At 40.9% G+C, this 22,654-nt stretch overlaps 1 protein-coding gene across 2 annotated transcripts in view; it reads right to left on the bottom strand.

Moving 5' to 3' along the window:
* The window catches only part of LOC148018132 (peroxisomal fatty acid beta-oxidation multifunctional protein AIM1-like), a 122,371-nt gene extending 107,467 nt beyond the window's left edge, over positions 1-14,904 (bottom strand). For both annotated transcript variants that reach the window (XM_087662289.1, XM_087662290.1), the window contains exons 1-2: positions 14,797-14,904; positions 14,087-14,221 (exon numbers count right to left, since the gene is read on the bottom strand). In XM_087662289.1, the coding sequence (XP_087518415.1) occupies positions 14,087-14,180 (94 nt within the window). In that variant the 5' untranslated portion in view covers positions 14,181-14,221; positions 14,797-14,904. The remainder of the gene's footprint in view (positions 1-14,086; positions 14,222-14,796) is intronic.
* Between the last annotated feature and the right edge of the window lie 7,750 nt (positions 14,905-22,654).

Below are 22,654 nucleotides of genomic sequence, written 5' to 3'. Positions count from 1 at the left end.
CAAGGATTGAATGTGTACAACAACAAATCTTTTTGCTGAATTGGCAAAGGATCCCCATTTTTCTCGATTCGTAAATGCCCCAAGGAAGGACAACAAAGGCAAAGAGAAGAAGACACCTTCTATAGCTTTGGGACAACCACAAGGACTGAAGGAAATGCCTAAGCCTTCTTTGGAACAGCCCAAAATGCCTAATGAGCACAAACAGTTCATACCCATGGGGCAGCAAGTGCAAATGCATGGCCAACTTGGTAGTGCCAATCCATGGGAACATGGGCAACAAGGTAATTATGCACATGCAAGTATAGGACAGCAAGAAGACTTTGGTGGTGATACCATTTTTCATGCTATGGTTGGACAGGCACCGCATAATGCAGGTGGAATGCCTAATCCCATGTATGGTAGCATAGGCATGATGCCTAGGGCACAAAGCGGGTCACATGGATATGTATCTGCACCCCTAAGGATTGTTGGAGCACAAGGATTTGGTGTTGGTCATGTAGGAATATCTAATAGTGTTGGTTATCATGTAAATACAGCAAATGTTGAGCAACCCTTCACTCTTCAACCGCAGTTTGCCACCAAATGCTTCCTTTTGCAGCAACCTATTTATGATAACTTGACTCCCATAGGTTCGCCGAAGGACTATGATGAAGGTGGAAAAAGTGTAAAGTTTGAGCCTTTCAATGGTGCATAAGATAGGCTGAAAGCACATGTTTTTATTCAGCAGTTTAATGCAGCTACTCTGGAGGAAACTTCACAGAGGCATCTAAGATACGACAAGGCAGCCACATTTTTTAAGGGAAATGCATTGAAGTGGTGGTCTACACTTCTTATTCAAGGGAAGTCACCTACCACTTGGGTCCAATTCAAGCAAATGTTTGCTTCAAATTGGTTAACAAGTACCTTTGAAGTAGACATTATAACATCAATTGAATTTCCAAGATTGCAAGAACTTGGATCAGTATAATAAGAAGTTTTGGGATACATTGTTGCCAATTACTTCTTATCGCATAGTATCCCTCCTTGAGAAGGTAGAGAAGTATATATGTGGTTTGCCAAAGGGTATTCAAGATTTTTTCATTAAGTCCACTGTTTCCAACATGTCTCAGCTTATAGAAACTGCTACTACAGCTAATACATTGCTACATGGAAAGGATGCAGGATTCCAAGATAGTGATGCCAAGCCACATGTCACTAAGGCCAAGGCTGAGAAAAAGGGTATATTTAAAAATAAAACTGAAAATCAAAGTAGATTTTGGCACACAAAGAGTGGAAGATCAGGGGTAAGGTTTTTAGAAGGTACTTGTGAAGTTTCACAATTATTCACCAATGGACGCCAAATGGATGGAGGAGGATGACTTGGCAAACCATCCTCAGATGTTGTAGCTTTACCTTGATGCTTTCCAATTAGAGCCAACTTTAGTTCGGGCTCAATCAGGTTCAACAGAGCAAGGGTTCAAAGTATTACATGATGCTCATGAGGGAGCTAGCACCTCCACTCCTCAATGATCGACAGCTCTAGATACAGTGGATTTCGGATGTATTCAGCATACATTTAGGGTATTGTAGTTGACCGTATGTTTGCCAAGAGATCACTATTCAGTGTACTAGTCACTATGTTTGGTTGCAGATGGGTACGATTTTCACTGCAGCTCTGAAAATGTGCATTTGAATTCATTAATGATCATCGGGGACTGATTAATGAATGCTGATTTTCAATGTATGATCATTAATATTCAATGGTATTCAACTTGTTTTATGGACAATAGCATATGTAATGATGCCATTGATGTTTTAGCCATGATTTATACTTGATTTATGCTATGCTATGGCTTGGTTTTGCCAGATGAGTTGAGCTCATGAGAAATAGACATGTCACATGATAATCTAGCAATCTTTTTTAGATTCTTTGTGAGTCTTATGTTATGAAGCACGACACCCAATGCAATAGACTAAAAGAGTATGAGCTAAAAGTACAAGGTACAACCCTTAAACCTTAGGGTTATAGGGGGGTGTTTACACCCGAATACGATAAGTGCCCGTAAGAGTGTGTCATAAGCACATACGAAATAATACCATAAGTCTGGGGGAAAAAACCTCTCCTACCAAGAGTAAAAAGTGCCCCAATGTCTTACTGATCACCAACACTCCTATGTGAGCATAGGCGTGAGTGAAATACCCAACAAACCCCCCTGAGTGAAGGGTGATCAAGAGTACAAGGATCATCCGCCACCAAAGGAGATCAAATTTAAAGCATTGTGAAATGCTTCAAATTTGTCACGAGGAAGAGCTTTGGTGAAGATGTCTGCCACATTACTCGTGGTAGGACAATAGACAAGGCTGATATCACCTGCATGTAGCCTCTCTCTGACAAAGTGATAATGGATCTCAATGTGTTTCGTGCGTGCATGAAACACTGGGTTCCGTGCCACTGCAATGGCACTCTGACTGTCAATGAACAAAGGAGTAGGCTCCGTAACAAATACATCCAAAACAGCTAGCAAGCATCTAATCCATACGCATTCAACTGTGGTAGTGAAAGCTGCCTTGTATTCAGCTTCACATGACGATGTGGCAACAATGGACTGTTTCTTGCTAAGCCAAGATATGCAAGACGAGCCAAGAAAGAAACAATTGCCACTAGTGAAGTGAAGTGAATCGTAATCACCAGCCCAATCAGAATCACTGTAAGCATGTAACTGCAGTGGTCCCCCCTTAGCATAAAGCAATCCAAGAGATCTAGTACCCTGCAAGTAACGGAAGACACACTTAACAACTTGCCAATGTAACATGCGTGGTTGATGCATATATTTGCTCAGGGCTGAAACTACAAACTGTATGTCCGGCCTAATGTTGCATAGGTAAATAAGACATCCAACTACTGGACCATATGTGTGTATATCAAACAAATCACTGTCATCATGTGATGATAGCTTTAGTCCAGGTTCCATTGGTGTACAGACTGGCTTGCAATCCTGTAAGCCAAACTTCTCAAGAAGTTTACCAATGTATCTTGACTATGATAACCCAATACCTCTAGCATCATGTATGAACTAAATGCCCAAGTAATAATGCAAAGACCCCAAGACTGACATGTCAAAAGTTTATTGCAAATCTTGTTTAAATGCTGAAATCTGATCAGCATGTGTCCCGTAAGCAAAAGATCATCAACATATAGGCAAATGATCAACATGGATCCCCCCTCTTTACATACGTAAAGGGTAGACTCAGATGAGCTGTTTACGAACCCTTCTTTAAGCAAGAAAGCATATATATTTGCATACCAAGCTCTAAGAGCTTGTTTCAAACCATATAAAGCTTTTTTCAGCTTGCAAACCAAGTGTTCTGATCCCTCAACTGCAAAACCAATGGGCTGCTGTACATATACTTCCTCATGAAGTTCCCCATGTAAAAATGCAGTTTTAATATCCAACTGATGCACAGTCCATCCATAATGAGCAGCCAAAGCAACCATAGACCTGATGGTCGTCATGCAGGAAGTAGGAGCAAATGTCTCCTCATAGTCAATACCTTTCTTCTGTGCAAAACCTTTAGCTACAAGCCTGGCCTTATATTTGTCAATGGATCCATCTGCATTCCGTTTCAACTTGTAAACCAAGTGTTCTGATCCCTCAACTGCAAAACCAATGGGCTGCTGTACATATACTTCTTCATGAAGCTCCCCATGTAAAAATGCAATTTTAATATCCAACTAATGCACAGTCCATCCATAATGAGCAGCCAAAGCAACCATAGACCTGATGGTCATCATGCAGGAAATAGGAGCAAATGTCTCCTCATAGTCAATGCCTTTCTTCTGTGTATAACCTTTAGCTATAAGCCTGGCCTTATATTTGTCAATGGATCCATCTGCATTCCGTTTCAGCTTGTAGATCCATTTTGTTCCAATGGCTTTTTTACCAAATGGCAAAGACACTAAATCCCATGTTTGATTCTTAGTGATAGAAACCAATTCAACTTGCATGTTGAGTAGCAATGCGCAATGTTATGTTAACTATGATGCCTTGTGGAGATTCCAGTCCACTATTTTGCTTTTGATGCATATGGCAGTGTAATCGAGGACAATTGCAAGGATTTTGAGTGGGAGGGCTATCATAAGGACATGTATTTTTGAAACCTCATTTAATGTATGGATTAGTTTTTAATCACATGGTTAAGTAAATATGGATTAATTTTTAATCACATGGTTAAGTACATATTGCACATATAAGGTGTAGCTAGGGTTAGAATAAATTTACGAGCCCAGGACCCAAGGAAATCACGGGTTGTCAAAGGCAAAAGTTGTTATGTTGCAGAGATACTTGGTGATATCCGGTGCCAGTTGTTGATCTAGGTCATTTATTTGGCCATAAGTATCAGTTATGACACTAGAGAAATGGCGTTTAATGGTACCTTAACGCCAATCTACTGATCAAAGATTATGCAAAGACACTTGAGAATGGAAGTTGCCTAGCCAATTTAATTATTGGCCAGTCAAATTATTTTTCTGGGCACTGAACTAAGTATTATATTAATTTTACAGCATGCGACAGTAGTTTTAGCCCTCTAGGAGCAAGTGATAGCAGCCCCAGGTCCTTCTGGTGTAGATAACAAAGGAGGAGAACAGCAATCTTTCTGGTGGTTCCAAGCTGCTGAGAGCTTCCATGGCTATTTGAGTAGGGCAAGAGTAGCTTTTCAACATTTCTCATTATAAAACTCTGAAATTTCTCTCTCCATAGAATTCTCTCCTATCCACCAACCATCTCTCAAGTTATCTCATCATTTTCCAACAGTTTGAGCCATCAGAGAAAGAGATTTTAATCAATCTCTAGTGTAAATCCTAATTTACAGTAGAAATTAGGGTTCGATACCCACCTCGCATACTAAAATTGAGGACCTAAGATTTGAATTCCAGCAGCTGAAATTGAGAAATTTCAAGAAGTTTCAAGTGGACAACAGCCAATGTCAAATTTGGGGCCGAATTTGTATTTCAAGAAGTAGAGTGAAGGTAAATCCCCATGCAAGCCAAGGGGAAAATTGGTTTGGAGACTTACTGGTCAGTTTTGACAGCAAGAGACACTTGGATTAGCGAAGGAGATCAAAGTATCTTAGTTGTGCTCTTTCCATTTGCAATATAAAATAAAGAAGTACCGCAAGGGACACCAATTTTGGGGTCAACAGGGTGTCTAATGTCCAAGACTAAAGTGGTAAAGTGTGCATTTTCAGTTTACGTGAATTTTATGATTGTTGTAATTAGTGTCTAATCACGTTATTTACCACCCCATCCAAGGAGAAAGGCTAGTTTCAATAGTAGCCATCATCTCAAAGAGATTTCAGCACACCCTTCATCTTTGACAACTTTTGAGGACTGCATTTCGCTCCCTCTACTGCTACCCTTCACTAACATTCCACTACGAAGAGGATTGTGTTTCATTCCTCCATAGCGCAGCTCTTTCCCTCATCATCGACACCTCTACCCAAAGGGCTACAGTGCAAATATCTTCTAGGTACTACCATCCAATCAGCCAAGATAGTGTAGTGATCTTAGAGCATTGCTCCATTGTATCAGCTTGATTCATTCAACATGATTCAGCCATTCATCATTCATCATCCTCTTCACTCTTCTTCTTCTGAGTTTCTAAGTTTTTCCTCTTAGTATTTGTTGTACACTCAATGTTTCTCCCTGCAAACCATTTGTCATTCTAATATGGTATTTGTTGGGGGTAAAGGCGCCTCCGCCGTGCCGCCCCGTGTATTACTACACTGACAGTACCCGCCACTGCACACTGCAGGTGGCGGGCGCCCGTCACGTCACTTTATTCTTTATTCTTTTAGTGACAGTTTGAATAAAGGAAGGCCCGGTCACACATTGTGACGGTTGGAGTTCCCATTTCTTGTCTCTCTCTTTCTTGCTCTTGCTCTCCCGCCATAGCTCGCGTGCAAGCTTCGATCCTTCTCACCTTTCAACTGGTATCAGAGCTTGGCATTCTCTTGCTCGAGCTCGACTCGGTGCTTCCCGACCTTCGCATCGACTCACTTCACGCATTGGGTCTCCATCCCGGCAGCCATAGCCGACCTCTTGAGCTCCCGACTCTCCCCAGCTTCCCGAGCTCCATCCCGGCCTTCTTGAGCTCCATCAAGGCCTTGCCCTTGAGGTATTGCTTCAGCATTTGCAGGCATTTGAGTATATTCTCAGTTTGAAACAGGGCAGGAACAAAGGGCAGCCACTCTTCTTGAGCTCCATAGCTCATATCTTCCCTCCCCTTTGCATTGGGCCTTCATGGCTTGATATGTGCCTACCTTGGGCCATCATTGAGCCCCCCCACACTCAACATTCAGCCACGTGATTAAAGCAGCACTCCAGGCCTCAACACGCTGAATATGGTGCCCATTTTCAGACTTTGACCTCCACGTTTTACAGCTGAATGCTTTGCTGCTCATGGAGCACTCATCATTGGCCTATTTGGAGGGCATTTGAGCCATTTTTGGATGTAATTTTGATGCTTTGGCTTGACATTGAGGTTGGGAGCTGATCATTCTCAGTTTTGAAACTGTCATTCACTGCATAACAGTGCTGGAAGCAGGGCAGCACCCCTGACACTGACATTTGTTGCTTATGCCTCATTCCATTGGAGCTATTTGATGCCCGTATGCGGTCTACTTCCTACCCGGATGTATTGGGGATGTATGCATTTGGTTTGACCATGATTTTGGCTTGAATTCGGGGCTGAAATCTACTGTTTAGAACAGTAAATACATGCTGGAATAACAGTGGGCTGAAGGTACTTTACATGCTTTGGCACTTACCTACCGATACCGGATGTATGCTTTGAGCTTTGGCATGATGTCTCTGACATTTGGGGACGACTTGGAGCAATTTTGGCTTGAATACCTTACCTACCGATACCGGATGTATGCTTTGAGCTTTGGCATGATGTCTCTGACATTTGGGGACGACTTGGAGCATATGTATGAGATTATGGGATGCTTTTGAGCTTCGCATTAGCTCCGTCTTCACTGGCATTTGGACCGACTTGGCATGCTCGTGGACCGCCTATGCCTCATGTCTCTGCTTGACAGTTAGGCTTTTGCATTACATGCTTTGGTTCGTGACATATGCTATTTGGTTCGTGTATGCCATACCGACATTTGGAGCTTGGATTTGGATGTATTTGAGCATTCCCAGCTTACTTGATCACTGATCTTGGTTGCTATTTGGATGTCATTGAGTTGACCGAGAGCTTATTTGGGCTTATGTATTGCTTCATGGTTAATACGACCGGTGCTTCATGTATGTCATGCTCTCTTGGATGCGCTTGATGCATTGACAGGGTCACTTATCACTGGTGCTTTCTCTTGGGTTGTTTGAGCTTCTGAGCTCGCTTTGTACGCCTTTTGTGCCAGTGGGAGCATCTTACATGCTTGCTTGACCTTTGACAGTTGCATGCTATTGGAGCACTTACATGTATTTGGAGCAATTTATGTCTTGAGCAGCTACATACGCATTGAGACTTTGGGATCATACTCCGATCTTTATGGATATGCATTGATGTACTCTTGGTTCACAAGATGCTTATGAGCTGAGTCTCATATTTGGATCTTTCTCTTTGAGCAGACACCTATTTGTGTCAGGTTTTAGAACACTTTGCCTAGAGTGTCTGGGGGTGTGCCTTTTACTGGCAGATGTTATTTTGACATGCTTCGGTGTTGAGCTCATGTTCTTTTCATTGTCATTGGCCTTGCTTATGTCCGTTTCATGCCGGCTTTGGACCTAGCATTGTTTGCTTGACACTGGATCCTATTTTGGGACAGTTTGCTCTCTAGACTGCATACCTGCAATTTATTACAGCAAGCAGTTATTGGTGGACTGAGGTGTACTTTTCATGCTGAAATATCCTGATTTGGTGTACCGCACCTAGTACTAAGTGGGCAGCAACTTTTGGCACACTTTGCTCGCCCTTTGGACCCCGTTTTGGTCATTTTTGGGCAGTTTCTGCAGTAAAACAGCAAGCAGTTTTGGACTTTTTGGGCATTTCCAGCCTGCATAATGGCGTCATCTTCGCATGATAGTGCCATCTTTAACATTAAAAGTTGGATGGTACCAACTACTCTTACTGGAAAAGTCAAATATGGTAGGTTTTGGTGCAGAAATCTCAGATTAAGCCACTTCGGTTGAGTGGGGAGCAGCCTGAAACTATGGACAATGACGACTGGCTTGAACTTAATGAGCTATGCAAGTCCACGATTGTATTCTCTCTCACTGAACAGGTACATTATAATGTATTTGAGGAAGCACAGAGTGCATGGGATCTATGGAATAAGATCAAGAATCTTTATGATAAGAAAAGTCCGGCGAGTCAGATGTACTGGTTGAAGCAGCTTATGGATATGCGCATGAAGGATAATGCGACTATGTCTGCTCACTTGAGCCAGTTCCATGCTATACTGAAGAACCTGACTTCGCAGGATATCACCTTTGAAGAGGAAGTAACTCCTCTTTTCTTGCTTGGCACTCTGAATGAGTCATGGGATGTATTCCGCACTGCTCTTTGTGCCTCTAGTGCTACTCTAAAATTGGCAGATGTTGAGAGTGCTCTTCTTCAGGAAGAGGTGAATCGCAAAAACTTGGATGCCTCTCGTGGTAGTCATGCTTTGACAGTTAGAGGCAGGAATGACAGGTATGACCGTGGTAATGGCCGAGGCCGTGACTCGCAGAAGGGTCGGTCTAAATCTCGTGGCAAGTCGCGTAGTAAGTCGCGTGGGCGCAATGCAAATGTCACTTGTCATCATTGTGGGAAAAAGGGCCATATTAGACCACAGTGTCATGAGTTGCGCAATGAGAAGCGCAAGGATAAGGGGAAAGATAAAGTGCAGGAGAAGTCCTCTGATCGCAGCATAGTACCTGCGAAGTCCAGCGTCAAGATTGAGGAAATTAATGTCACGCAGACTGAGGAGTCCGATGGTGGTGATGAGTTTATACTTGCAGGTAGTTCTTCTGATGCTTCACACTTGACTGAGACATCTAGTATGTATGCACAGTGCTGGTTATTGGATTCAGGAGCATCCTTCCATGTGACGCCTTACCGTGAGTGGTTCCACTCTTACTGCACTATATCTGGTTCAGTCAGACTTGGAGATGACAGGTCTCTTGACATTGTGGGCATGGGTGATATTCAGTTGCAGTTTTCCACTGGCAGTTCCTTTTTGCTCAGGGATGTACGTCATGTACCTGCGCTTATGCGCAGTCTTATGTCTGCAGGATAGTTGGATGATGCAGGGTTTCATGTCTGTTTTGGGGATTCTGCCTGGAAAATTACCAAAGGCAGACTTGTGCTTGCTAGAGGCGCCAAGGCTGGCAGCCTCTATCCTCTTGTTGTATCTGGGTCTTCTGTAGACCATGTTTTGGCAGTGGGCTCTATCCCACATGTATCACTTTGGCATGCCCGTTTGGGGCATATGTCTTTGAAGGGAATGAAAATGTTATCTCGTTTCCAGTATCTTCCGCCTTTGGACTATGCACGTTTTGACTCGTGTGATCATTGTCTTTATGGTAAGCAGAATAGGTCTACGCATAAGAAATCGGGTAGGCCACGCATGAGTGAGCCCTTGGCATTGGTGCATTCCGATGTTTGTGGGCCTATGCCTTGTATGTCTATGGGTGGCGCGAAGTACTTTGTTACCTTCATTGATGATTTTTCTAGAAAAGTGTGGGCTTATCCCATAAAGCAAAAGTCCGATGTCTTGGCAGTCTTTCAGCGTTGGCTTGCTCTTGTTGAGAACCAGACTGGGTATAGGCTGAAATGCCTTAGGACTGACAATGGGGGAGAATATGTCTCACGTGCTTTTGAGCAGTTTTGTGATGACAGGGGTATTAAGCGTCAGTTGACCGCCCCTTACACCCACCCCAGAATGGTTTGGCTGAGCGCATGAACAGGACTATTCAGGAGCGTGTGCGCTCTATGCTTAGCCATGCAGGCCTACCCCAGAGTTTTTGGGCTGAGGCAGTTAGTACGGCAGTGCATGTCATAAACCGATCGCCTTCCAGTGAATTGGATTTCCAGGTTGCAGAGGAAGTTTGGGCTGGTAAACCACCCTCTTATGCGCATCTCCGTATCTTTGGATGTGAGGCATTCTGCCATGTGCCCAAGGACAAGAGGAGTAAATTGGATCCAAAGAGCATTAAATGCATATTCCTTGGCTATGGTGAGTCAGGAGAGATGGGCTATCGCCTATGGGATCCGCAGGCGCGGAAAATAGTACGCAGCCATGATGTCGTCTTCCATGAAGACAAGATGCACAGGCAGCCTGAGAAGGTGGTTGAGATCCGCAGAGTGATCTTTCAGGAGGAGCCTAGAGCTCCAGCACAGCCAGTAGTACAGCCTGCAGCAGTTCCTCCACAGGGCCAGGGTGTTGGACAGGCAGTTAGGCAGGCAGCAGAGCCTGCGGTGAGACGGTCTACTAGAGACAGACGTCCACCTGACAGATTTCAGCCCTCTATGCATTATGTTTTGGTTACAGATGCAGGAGAGCCTTTCACTTATGATGAGGCTATGCGCAAGGGTGACAGTCACTCCTGGGAGAGTGCTATGCAGTCTGAGATAGACTCCCTGCATAAGAATGAGACTTGGGATTTGGTTGCCTTGCCTAAGGGCAAGAAGGCTTTGCCATGCAAGTGGGTGTACAAGCTGAAAAGTACCCCTGGACACCCCAAGCCGGCATACAAGGCTAGATTGGTAGCAAAGGGTTTTAAGCAGGAACATGGTGTGGACTTTGATGAGGTCTTCTCTCCTGTGGTTAAGATGACCACCCTGCGCTTCGTCTTGGCTTTGGTTGCACAGCTTGACTTAGATCTATATCAGATGGATGTCAAGACGGCTTTTCTACATGGGGACTTGCATGATGAGATCTATATGGATCAGCCTAAGGACTTTGCAGAACCTGGCAGGGAGCACCTAGTGTGCAAGTTGAAGAAGAGCTTGTATGGCTTGAAGCAGGCACCTAGGGAATGGTATCATAAGTTTGATGCCTTTATGCAGTCACAGGGCTACAACAGGAGTGCTATGGATCTGTGTCTTTACACAAAGAAAGCCCGTGATGACAGTTTGCTTATCTTGGTACTCTATGTTGATGATATGCTGATAGCAGGGAAAGCTCATGATGAGCTAGATGCTCTTAAATCTCAGCTGAAGAAGAGCTTTGAGATGAAGGATTTGGGACAGGCCTCACATATACTTGGGATGCGCATTAAGCGCGATAGGCATCAGGGGCTTTTGTATCTCTCACAGCGGGAGTACATTCATAAAGTCCTTGAGCGCTTCCGCATGCAGGACGTAAAGCCTATTGGCTGTCCATTACCTTCTTATGTGAAGGTATCACAGGCCGATTGTCCACAGACAGATGAGCAGAGGGCCGAGATGGCCAAGATCCCTTATGCTTCAGCCGTGGGCAGTTTGATGTATGCCATGATAGCCACTCGTCCAGATATTGCGCATGCAGTTGGTGTTGTGGCACGCTATATGGCTACACCTGGCAGCAGACATTGGGATGCCGTGAAGGGTATCATGAGGTACCTGAAGGGCACAGCAGATATGTGTATTTGCTATGGCAGCCAGGATACAGGGGTCGTGGGGTACACTGACTCCGATTATGCAGGACATGCAGATAGTAGGAAGTCCACTTCTGGCTATGTATTCACCTATGCTGGAGGGGCTGTCTCTTGGATGTCCAGGGTTCAGAAGTGTACGGCTTTGTCTACCACTGAGGCCGAGTATGTTGCAGCCACTGAGGCTTGCAAGGAGGCCATATGATTAGGCCGTCTAGTTGCTGACCTTGGGATTGATGCTACACCTACACTGCATTCGGATTCTATGAGTGCCATTCAGTTGGCTAAGAATCCGGTCTTCCATGCGAAGACGAAACACATTGAGGTGAGGTATCACTTCATACGTGGTGTCGTGGAGGACAGGTCTGTTGACCTTGTCAAGATCTCCACTGACGAGAATCCTGCAGATCTGCTCACGAAGAGCCTCACTACTGAGCGTTTGCCTTCCTCAGGAGGTTGATGGGCGTTGGATGAGATGTCGCATTTCCTCATCCCTTGTACCTATGTACATTTGTACTGTCTTTTCTTTTTCTTTTTCTTTTCTCTCTCACAAGGGCAGATTCGCCTTTAAGTGGGAGGTTGTTGGGGGTAAAGGCGTCTCCGCCGTGCCGCCCCGTGTATTACTACACTGACAGTACCCGCCACTGCACACTGCAGGTGGCGGGCGCCCGTCACGTCACTTTATTCTTTATTCTTTTAGTGACAGTTTGAATAAAGGAAGGCCCGGTCACACATTGTGACGGTTGGAGTTCCCATTTCTTGTCTCTCTCTTTCTTGCTCTTGCTCTCCCGCCATAGCTCGCGTGCAAGCTTCGATCCTTCTCACCTTTCAGGTATGAGTGCATACCATCCCATCACTTTTCTTGATATGGTATCATTTCTTGACATGGTATCAAAGCATATCATCACTTTTCTTGATGAGATTGAGTGTAGAGAGTATAGGAGGGTGTAAAGAGTGCAGTGCAAGGGGTGTACGTGACTATGCTAGTGCTAGGAGTGTCCAAGATGTGGTAAGAAACTAAGGAAACCAAGAACAAAGAAAGACAAAATACTTACACATACTTAAATAGGAAAAGAATTACTCAAACACAAGAATGCAGCCTCACTGCAACTACACTATGGCAAACCTCTAACTGTGCCATAGGTCATCTGCCACTAAAGGGTTCATTGGGGATTACCAAAACTACCAGATTGAAAATCCAGACTAAACCGATTGCCAATCTGCATATATACTCCATACAAAGTGGAGCAATGTATCACATCTGTGAAAAGTCTCTTTTGCTAAAGTCGAGACTAGCCTGGTGCTCAATAACTAAACCAGGAGTGCTTGGGAAGCTTTTTAATTGGCAGGATCAATGATTAGATAAGGTGTAATTGCAACCAACTGTTCTCTAAATTGTGCTCTTGCTGCAGCTAATTCAGATTCCAATCTAGTTGTCTGTATCTTGAGTTTAGCTACCGGTCTGGAGGAATGCATTCAACAGCAATATCAATTGATAGCCTTAGAGGACTGTCCCCATGGTCAGATTGGGCTTTCATGCATCCTAAGGATTTCCTGAAACAAACCACTAATCAACTCTAGGACAAGATGGTTGACTAAGAAAGCAAACAAAGTTTGGTCATCTAGGGCTTTCATGCGAAGATCCCCCACAAATATTCTGGTGGAACTCCTACGGTCTGGAATCACTGTAAGAGCCTGGCTCATGGTATTGTGTCAGATGGCTTAATCCACAAAGCAGCAATGTATCCTTTGTCTGTGTGCCTGGTTGGCAATGGCAATATCAATTGACAGCCTTTGAGGATTCATCCCCATGGTCGGATTAGCTTTCGTGCATCCTAATGATTTCCTGAAACAAACCACTAAATCAACTATAGGACAAGATGGTTGACTAAGAAAGCAAACAAAGTTTGGTCATCGAGGGATATTGTACACCTAAGTGTTTGAAAAAATTGCATCAACTGTGGAAATTGAAACTTTGCTACCGAGGGAAAATCTTTGTATGGAGGGTTTTAATAGGTGGTCTCCCCACTCATGATATGCTACACTGTGGCAGGATGCTCTACAGCAGATGTGTTTTTTGCACTGCGTGATGAGACTCCTCTTTTTATTTCCCTACCCCCGACAGTTTCAATTGGTGTTGTTCTCAGGGAGGTATCTACTCCATAGATAGAGATTATCTATTCCACTTCATTTGTATCTCCTTTATGATATAGCTCCTTACATCGTTTACTAGCTGTCTTTGGCTATAGCTGGTTGGCAAGAGGCCTTTTATACACATTTCTATTCACTAATTAACAACTTTCATGAGGGAAAAAAGACCAAAACAAAATCTTCCAGAGGACCAAGGAAGATTCAGCATACACTTTAACGAGGATGAATGTTCTAAAACCATTCATTGCTATGTTAGAAAAATCAAGTGAAACTTCTAAAAGAAAGAAACGGCTGAAGCACAGCAATTACTTAATCAATTTAGTAGACAAGTACCAGCAGTAGACAAAGAATTAACAGGAGGGTTGTTGATTGTTAAAACAGCCACTCCATCTTCTCCGACGTTCATCAAGACCAACCGCGAACTCATCTTGGCAGCTTCCCAATATTCTTCTCAAAACACGTATGCACCTGTCAGTGCAGGTATTTGCAATCTAAAAATCAGAATAAGCATTCCTTTAAAGAAACCATTTGTAATCAGCACATGACCATTGCACGATGGAACTCAATGGCAACAAATACATCAGTCAAGATACAATCCACCAAGCTAAACTGGGTTCACATACATGCCAATGTGAATTGAAATAGTATAACCAGGGTGGTATTCACATATTCCATGAACCAAACATCAAGATAAAAGCGCAAATGCAAAGAACACAAGAAAAATGGTATGGAATGAAGCGGTGTGCAAAGATACAAGAAACACAATGTAAAGAGAGGGAAGTGACAATGGGAGTGTACCATTCATGTTTCATTAAAACACAAACAATGTCAACGATTGATCAATATTTCTACAGATGTCAATGTTTGATCAATGTTTCTACCTACTCTAGCTATGCTTATTCCATCAACATTCTAATTCCGATGGTCAGGGATTCGATGGAAAAGACTCGACGAGAGAGAGATAGACGAGAGAGAGAGAGAGACGGGGACGGGGACGGACAGACAGAGGAGGAGCAGACACAGACAGACAGAGAGAAGCGTACCTTGATTGAACGCTTAGCAAATTTGCATGCTCCGTCGTCACCTGCACAAGTCGGCTACCTCTCTTTAAAAGCTTTTGTCGACCAGGGGGACTCCGAATTTTCTTTGTTTTTTTTTCCTTTTTTAAAAATTTCGAGGAGATGCTTTTGGTTTTTTCTTTTTTTTGTTAAAGTGCGAAGATTATTGTAATGTCCTCGAATGCACCCGCCCATCGGACTCGACCCACGCCTCTGCTGCTCAGCTCTGACCTCCTTAGCACACTGAGCTTCATCTTAGCACCATGCCACGCGCACATAACTCAACTTGTGCGCGTGTTGGCGAGACTCCACCTGTAAAATATAATTAGGGACAATTATATTTTGTAGGTATTTTTTTTAAAGGAGAATTTTGGAAATTTCAAGTGTGTTCCTTGAAAAACTAAATGAAATCTGTGGCTTTTCAAGAAGGTAATTTTCCTCCTCACACCATTTTTCAAAAGATTTTCCCAAAATTTCGAGTATGAATTAGGATGAATCAAAGTCCTACCAAACCTTGCCCCGATTGGCCTTGGAATACAAAAGAAAGAAAGCATTCAATGTCACAACTATTTGTCTTACAACTTATATAAATGTGTGATGTCAATGCGGTGGATCACAAATAATAGTAGTTGGTTTGAATATAAATATTGGTAAAACCTACTACCATCACTTCCATCATTCAAGCATTATGTGTAAGTCTACTATGAAGCACATCTTCAGTAAGTATTTATCATTTCATTTCTACAGTAGTACATGTATGTTTATAAGTCTCCTTGTTAGGTGATATATGTGTGCATTACAACATAGTGAAAATTAAATACACTTACCAAAAGGTTAGAACTTGTTTTATCATAAAGTCCTCACTCCGAACTCTACAAAGAAGTATAGTATGGTCTCTATGATGTGCATCTATTTAGAATGCACGTATGCAATCGTGAAGTATGCATGCTAAAGTATTATGTAGTGAAGCACAAGCAAACATCACATGGTCACACGTAGCTATGGAATCATGTCATATTTCTTAAAGAATGGTGCAAACAAAGTCATAAGTATTGTGTTTGTGTGGCAATCACTACACTAAAGGCAGCTTTTGCAATTGGGACAACTTGACGCATGTCAAAGTTTAGATCACACAGAGTAAGGATATATCAAAAATTGCTAAAGACCTTTACAACTAAGTACAAAAGCAGTATAGTTTGTGCATTGTTACCTTCATTTGCATGGTTATTCATAGGTGTAGAAGTTTATGGATAAACCAAGTGCATTCGTGGGAAGATATTCACTAGTAAATGTGTTTATTGCACAAGTTTCAATTGCATTAATGCGACAATATTTCATTCTAAAAGTGTTGTATTTTTTTGGATACTTGCATTTGCACATACGCACGTGAACATCCACGACATAATTTCCTTCATTTTCTCATGTACATATGTCACTTATAGTCTTTCATGTCATAAGTGTAAGAATTTAAGATTATACACATAAAATTTTCTAAATATACTTTTCAAAACATCTTTTTCAAGCATCTTTTGGTTGTGCTATGATGTTTTTTGTGTCTTAATTATTTCCAAAATTGTTAGAATCTATTTTATGCAAGCCGTTCATGTTAATCAAGGTTTGTTGATATTATGTTCATTCAAAAAATTGCATGTGCATACAAGTGTATGTGCCCAATTGAACAAGAGCCAAGACATTGGCTATAGTTTTATCACATATAAAATAAGAGGGCAATAAAGGGCACAAAAATATATTATGCATCCTAACATAAATCACACTTTTGCTACTCATACAAAGGCCTGTCACTCCAAATGCAATGATGAGCAAATCCCTCTGTGGTCAAAATGATACAGGCTACAACCCGCCCCTATTGCTCAAGTTTTGCAACCTGAAGTTGCAATTCATGCATCCCTTTGATAAGTTTGTCCATAACATCATCCTTTATAAGAAGTATAGCCGTAGGCAGCACAGGCTATCTCACTACAAGCTATATCTCCTTACTAGAGGTTGTAGGCATAACCCCAACATGTAATCTGGACCTTCTACTAGTTGGTTTTCAGCCCTAGTTTTGTCATCTCATCTTCCAAGAGCTCTTCCAAGCTCACTCAATTCTCATCTCCTGTAAAATTTTATTTTTTTTTAAAAAGCAAGTTGTCCTCACCTACCAAAAGGCAAACACTACAAAAAAGTAAAAAAGGAGACAAAATACATTTGCATGTAGAACATAAGCATGCACTCAACAATTAAATTTGAATGTAATTTCCAAAACATCACGCATATGGTAGGGCTATCATGCCATTTTTTGTGATGTAGTAATATATATTAGAAAAGTAATAATTACATCAATAGTCTAGTTGTAATGCTTCGATATTTAAGGGTGTACCTTGGGTTACGATTTCTCTGATGAATAGGGTATGTAAAGTGTCCTCTTGGATTTTTAAGGCCTTGACCTCTCTAGGGAAGATGACACTATCATGATTTATATTTTGGCATGTCCACCTTCATTGACTACATAAGTAACATGATAAACAACATGTTGTAAACTTTATTATTACATTCTCATTTAATAACCTTATGCCACAACATGACATTTTAAAAGTTGCATGCATGTTTACAAGTGTGCATATATAAAGAGAGTAACAAATAAAAGATCTAAGAATGTCATGTGCACTAGAATTGTGATCCTTCCAAAATATGGGAGTAAAAGCAACTCTATAAAAGCACAAATGAAATATATAGAGCTAATGGGTTTGTAGCCCAATGTGTGAACATGTGGGGGAGTACAACCATGAGTGAGTTCAAACCACCATGCATGCTATGTCACTAGGCAACAACAAATTATGTGCATCCAAAAGATGCAATAAGAGCTTTGAATGAGCAAGAAAACAAACTCAAAACCTCAACAGCATTTAACATTGCAAAGTTGACCCATCCCCAAACCTTCTACAGTAATGTAATGCCTGAGTAGATGGAAAGTTAAAAAGAAAGAGCATATCTTCAAGGTTGGATATAAACTCTTGAAGAAGGCTTATGTCTAAGATGTCTTGGGACAACCTTACTTTTTAGGTTTGGCTTGTAGCATCCTAAGAAAATATAGCTTCCATAGAAATATCAATTATTTATACACCTTCAAAAAAAAGAGTGGGGGAGGGGGGTTAGACCTCTACATGTAAGAACATTAAATGGATAAGATGGTTGTGTGTAAGAGTATTAAATCAAAAAGAGAATGCTACCCTCATAAATGATTGTTAAGCAAAATCCTCACACAAAGCCCACAAAAGGAGGACCAAAAAGAAAACTAGCAAGAAAGCATTTAAATTGATCTCTCTTACAGTAGGCTGGTTTACTTTGTTTTCAAAAGGGACATGTGGTGTCCATGCCATGACTTGATGGATAAATTAAAAGGCAATCCCAATACACATGACTTTTGTTTGGATGTTGGTTGTTAACCCAACTATTCTAAGAAAAATGTTCTTCATTTCCCATTAGTTCATAAGGATCTTGCTTTAGTAAAACATGGAATCAAAGTTCTCATGTAAAGACCTTATATATTGAGGTCTTTAAGGAACTCAACTAGGACAAGTGGGTTATCATTTTTTAGTAGATGTGTGCTAAACACGATAGTTGACTTTGTAGAGTACTCATTAAACGTATCTAAAGTTTGCAATGGAACAATGAATTAGAGCTATTACTTATTCATAGAAACGTAACATGTTGGAAAATTGTGTGGATTTTCAAGTAGTGTGTTTTGACTAGAATGAAACGTTTCAAATAAAACCATAGATTGATGCCTTATAAGTAGTTGAGTAGTCTATCACATTCATTTGATGACTCCACAACCTCTTTGAAAATTTTCTTATGAGTGAGGAGTTAAAGTATGTTAATGTATGTCATTTTTTCCTCTTAGCAAATGCAATGCCCTGAATGCTACTAACATGCATGCTTGTTAAGTCTCTCTCTCTCTCTCTCTCTCTCTCTCTCTCTCTTCTCTCTCTCTCTCTCTCTCTCTCTCTCTCTCTCTCTCTCTCTCTCTCTCTCTCTCTCATGTGGGCATGTGCATGCACACAAGCACAAAATGATTGGTGTAATCGATGCTCTCAAGCATTATCTAATAGCTTTCTTTCTCAATTGACTCAGTCAAGGTAACCTTTGTTTTTCTCTTGTTGCTTAGTTACATGTTTCTAGATACTCTCAATTCCACCATATGAGGGAGGGAGGGAGGGAGTGAAGGAGCAAGTAAATAAGAGTGTTTCTTTCCCTATCTATTTATTGTATCCATCAAAATATGATATGTGCTTTGTAATATTTTATAAGGCTATATGTTTACACTTGGATCTATGTAATTGGTGTGTGTGTGTGTGTGTGTGTGTGTGTGCACACACACACACACACACACACACACACATAGAGGGTATGTGCGTATCTTTGCATTCTATACTCCTTATAAGCATATCATAGCATAGCACAAAGCATAGGTTACAATTGAGAGTGTTTTAGTGACAAAACACTCTCCATTTTGTAACACAATGCACAGCTTAGTGTGCCAAAAGTGTAGTAGTATCAATACAAGCAAGCCCACTTTGGTACCATACGTGAATCATATCAAGAAGAGACTTATTAGACAAGTCAAAATGCTACATTAAAAAGGTAAACTAAATAGTATTTCATAATTGGATCAACTCATTTAGTTAAGTTAATCATATTAGCAAGATAATTATCAACTAAAGATAAAATGCTTCATTAAAAACTAGTGAAGTTAATCATATTAACAAGATAATTATGTTTCATTGAAAACAAGCAAAGTAATTTGTAATATTTTAACCAAATTTTAAGCAAGAGAAAGCCTAGAAAAAGAAGTGGGAAGCTTTGGGTGGAGTATTTAGAAAGAGATGTGGCTATTCTTCTAAAAGCAATAAGTAATGAATCAATGAGCAAGAGTAGATATTTCTTCCTCATTTCTTCACACAAGCACAAATTTTTGGAAAGGTAAGAGGGGATGTGGAACACATATAGAGTGTAATGTACCATAATTTAACCTTATAACTGTAAAAGTCGTGTGTGGTGAGTTACTAATTTTAAATTCAAGAGTTGATTAATTTAAATTCTCATAAAAGAGGGATGATTAGCGAGACTCCGAATTAATTAATAGGGTCAATGACAAGCATAAGATGTAGAAAATAGCTTAAACTCAACAAATACCCAAAACACAACAAAATTAAAACAAGAGATTAAGCAATGGAATCAAAAGAAACCAATAGTGTAGAAACATAGAGCTTTAAATTTTGATCATCTTAGACCTTTTGATATGCTAATTTGGTATTAAGAGGTCACTAGAAAAAATTTCAAACACTAAACACAAATGAGTTTCAATGGAGTACTAAATTAGGGAAAATAAGAGAAAATAGGGATTAATTGATAAATAGAGGGCCAAGCTTTTAGGAGCATGTAAGGGATTGACATTAATTCAATATAATACACTTCCAAAGTGGAAAGAGGCAACCTTGCTTTCTGTAATTGAGTTGTGCAAGTCCCTCTCTCTCTCTCTCTCTCTCTCTCTCTCTCTCTCTCTCTCTCTCTCTCTCTCTCTCTCTCTCTCTCTCTCTCTCTCTCTCTCTCTCTCTCTCTCTCTCTCTCCCCTACATAAACACACCCCTTGAGGCCTCTTCATTATCACCATGCTCTTACTCAAACCATAAGCTAATGCCATACTCTTGCCTTGAGGCTCTCAATCTCACCTCCTCCATCATCATTGCCATCCTCCTTGCCCTCATATTAGTGCTTCATGTTTTCTAGATCTATCACACCATGTTCATAAGCTCTCTTCCTTCCTGATTAAAAGCTTATAACTTCATAAGCTTTTCAATTTTGGTATCTACTTATCACCCCCCAAGTTATCTTAAGCCTAGTTCATATAGGGAGACTAGGGACCTTATTTCAATGGGGAGACTTGTTGAATTGGTCCAAAAATTTTGTGTGCATCAAAGTGGAGTACAACCTTTTTTTAGCTTATACTCAAGGATTATTGGTGGCAATGAGCACTTCAATTAAAAGGATTGCAACCAAGCCAATACAAGACCAAGTTAATATGGGATTGAAGGATGTCATGCTCTCTACAAGGAGCCAATTGAAGAGGAACCTATGGACATGTTAGCAAAACTTGAAGTGGTGATGGTTATCCAACAATATGAAGGCTGGAAAAACAATGTGAACTAAGCTTTTTAGTAAAGCAGAATTGTAAGTGCTCAATTAAGTTAAAGTCGACAACACTAAGATGAAAACTCTTGTAAGCTAAAAATAACCTAAAAGTTGTAACTAGCTTAAATAAATTAATTACTAATTGGTAAAATTGGCTTAAAAAGCCAAAAACTTACAAAAGCTTAACAAAAATTTGTATAAATTTAACTAAGAAAAGGTCCCACTTCAAAACCTTAAATTGAATACTGGATATAAAAACTCTTAAGAGAAAACCCTAGTAAACCAAAGAAAGGCAAAATTCAAGAGAAAAAGCAAAGGTAGGCGATACAAATCGCATACTTGTGTTGATGCAATATAGTGGAAGAGCATTTGAAGTCAAATTTGCAATTGATAGATCTAGGTTTAGAGATGTATATCTTTTGGACTTTGCTAGTTTGCTCTAACCACTATTGAAGAGAATACGATATAGCTTCTTCTCTTCAGCCATTTAGGTAAGGAAAAAAATAGGCCACCCCATAGGACAAAGGGCACATTCATGTCACGTTGGACAAAGTTGGCACCACAAAGGGGAGTGTTGGAGTGGTTCCAAGTTGCAAAGTCACTCAAATTGCATGAGATTCCCATCACTTTAAGATTTTGGGGTCTAGATGGCTAGATCAATTTGGGAAATCTTCTAGTTAAGTGCATTATGTGCCAATAGTAGTAATATGGGTGACCTCTCGAGAAGTATTCCTCCTTTCCAATAAGTAGAACCAAAACTCCCATGTTTATCTAAGTCTAATGTTCTTAAAAGTGGGACTAGATAGTGATGCATGTGGAACCATGGGTTTTGGTCAACTACACAAGGCCTTATAGGGCCTATGGATGGGGTACCTCACACATAGTAGCAAAGTGGTTAAATTAACAAAGTTTTGTGGTTTAGGAAATATTTCACTGAACAAAATATAGAGAATAATTGATTGCTTCTTAACCTAAAAGTTGATAGAACTAGGATTGGAGAATCAGTAAAAGGGAGAGAGATTTTCCCCTTAGTTTATCAATTTTCTCAAAACTTAGTAAACTAATGCAATCACGGGATACCCTTCTTTGCTTAGAGCATATTGTCGTGACAAGGGTCCTGAGTGGACATGGTCTATAGGATAACTCAATCGTAGTGCTAATGGTAGGTAATGGACCAAGGTGTTGACCAGGTTAAGTGTAATGAATCACATGGTGGGGGGACTTGCTGTGCCAAACACACACCATATACACAAGAGGAAGCTCACTCAAGAACATAAGAAGAGAGATGGAGGACAAAATGTTTTGTTGCTAGTTTTTTCTTCTTTTCACACACAATACAATGTAACAAAGTATAGATAAGATACAACATAAAGGAAAGTGGCCTACTAAGTCAAACAATGCCTAACTAACTATACTAATTGATTGGCACTATAACTATGCCAATTGTAGGTCAGTGCAACAAACTACATAAAAAAAGTGGTAAGTCAGTGGTCATGTGATGATCGTAATGACCATTGACGTGTTAAGTGTAGACATGCAAACCCATCTAACTAATCAATCCATCATCAATGTCCACATGTGTTGAGGGTGTCATCTCAGCATCCCCCCCCCTCCCCAAGCTCAATTGTAGCTCTACAACTCCAAGTAAAGC

The sequence above is a fragment of the Lygodium microphyllum genome, chromosome 21 (assembly GCF_053477565.2).
Source record: "Lygodium microphyllum isolate KBCC chromosome 21, Lygodium_microphyllum_v1.1.10, whole genome shotgun sequence".
Classification (NCBI taxonomy): Eukaryota; Viridiplantae; Streptophyta; class Polypodiopsida; order Schizaeales; family Lygodiaceae; genus Lygodium; species Lygodium microphyllum.
The sequence above is the reverse complement of the archived record's forward strand: the minus strand, read 5'-3'. Positions and strand labels throughout refer to the sequence as shown.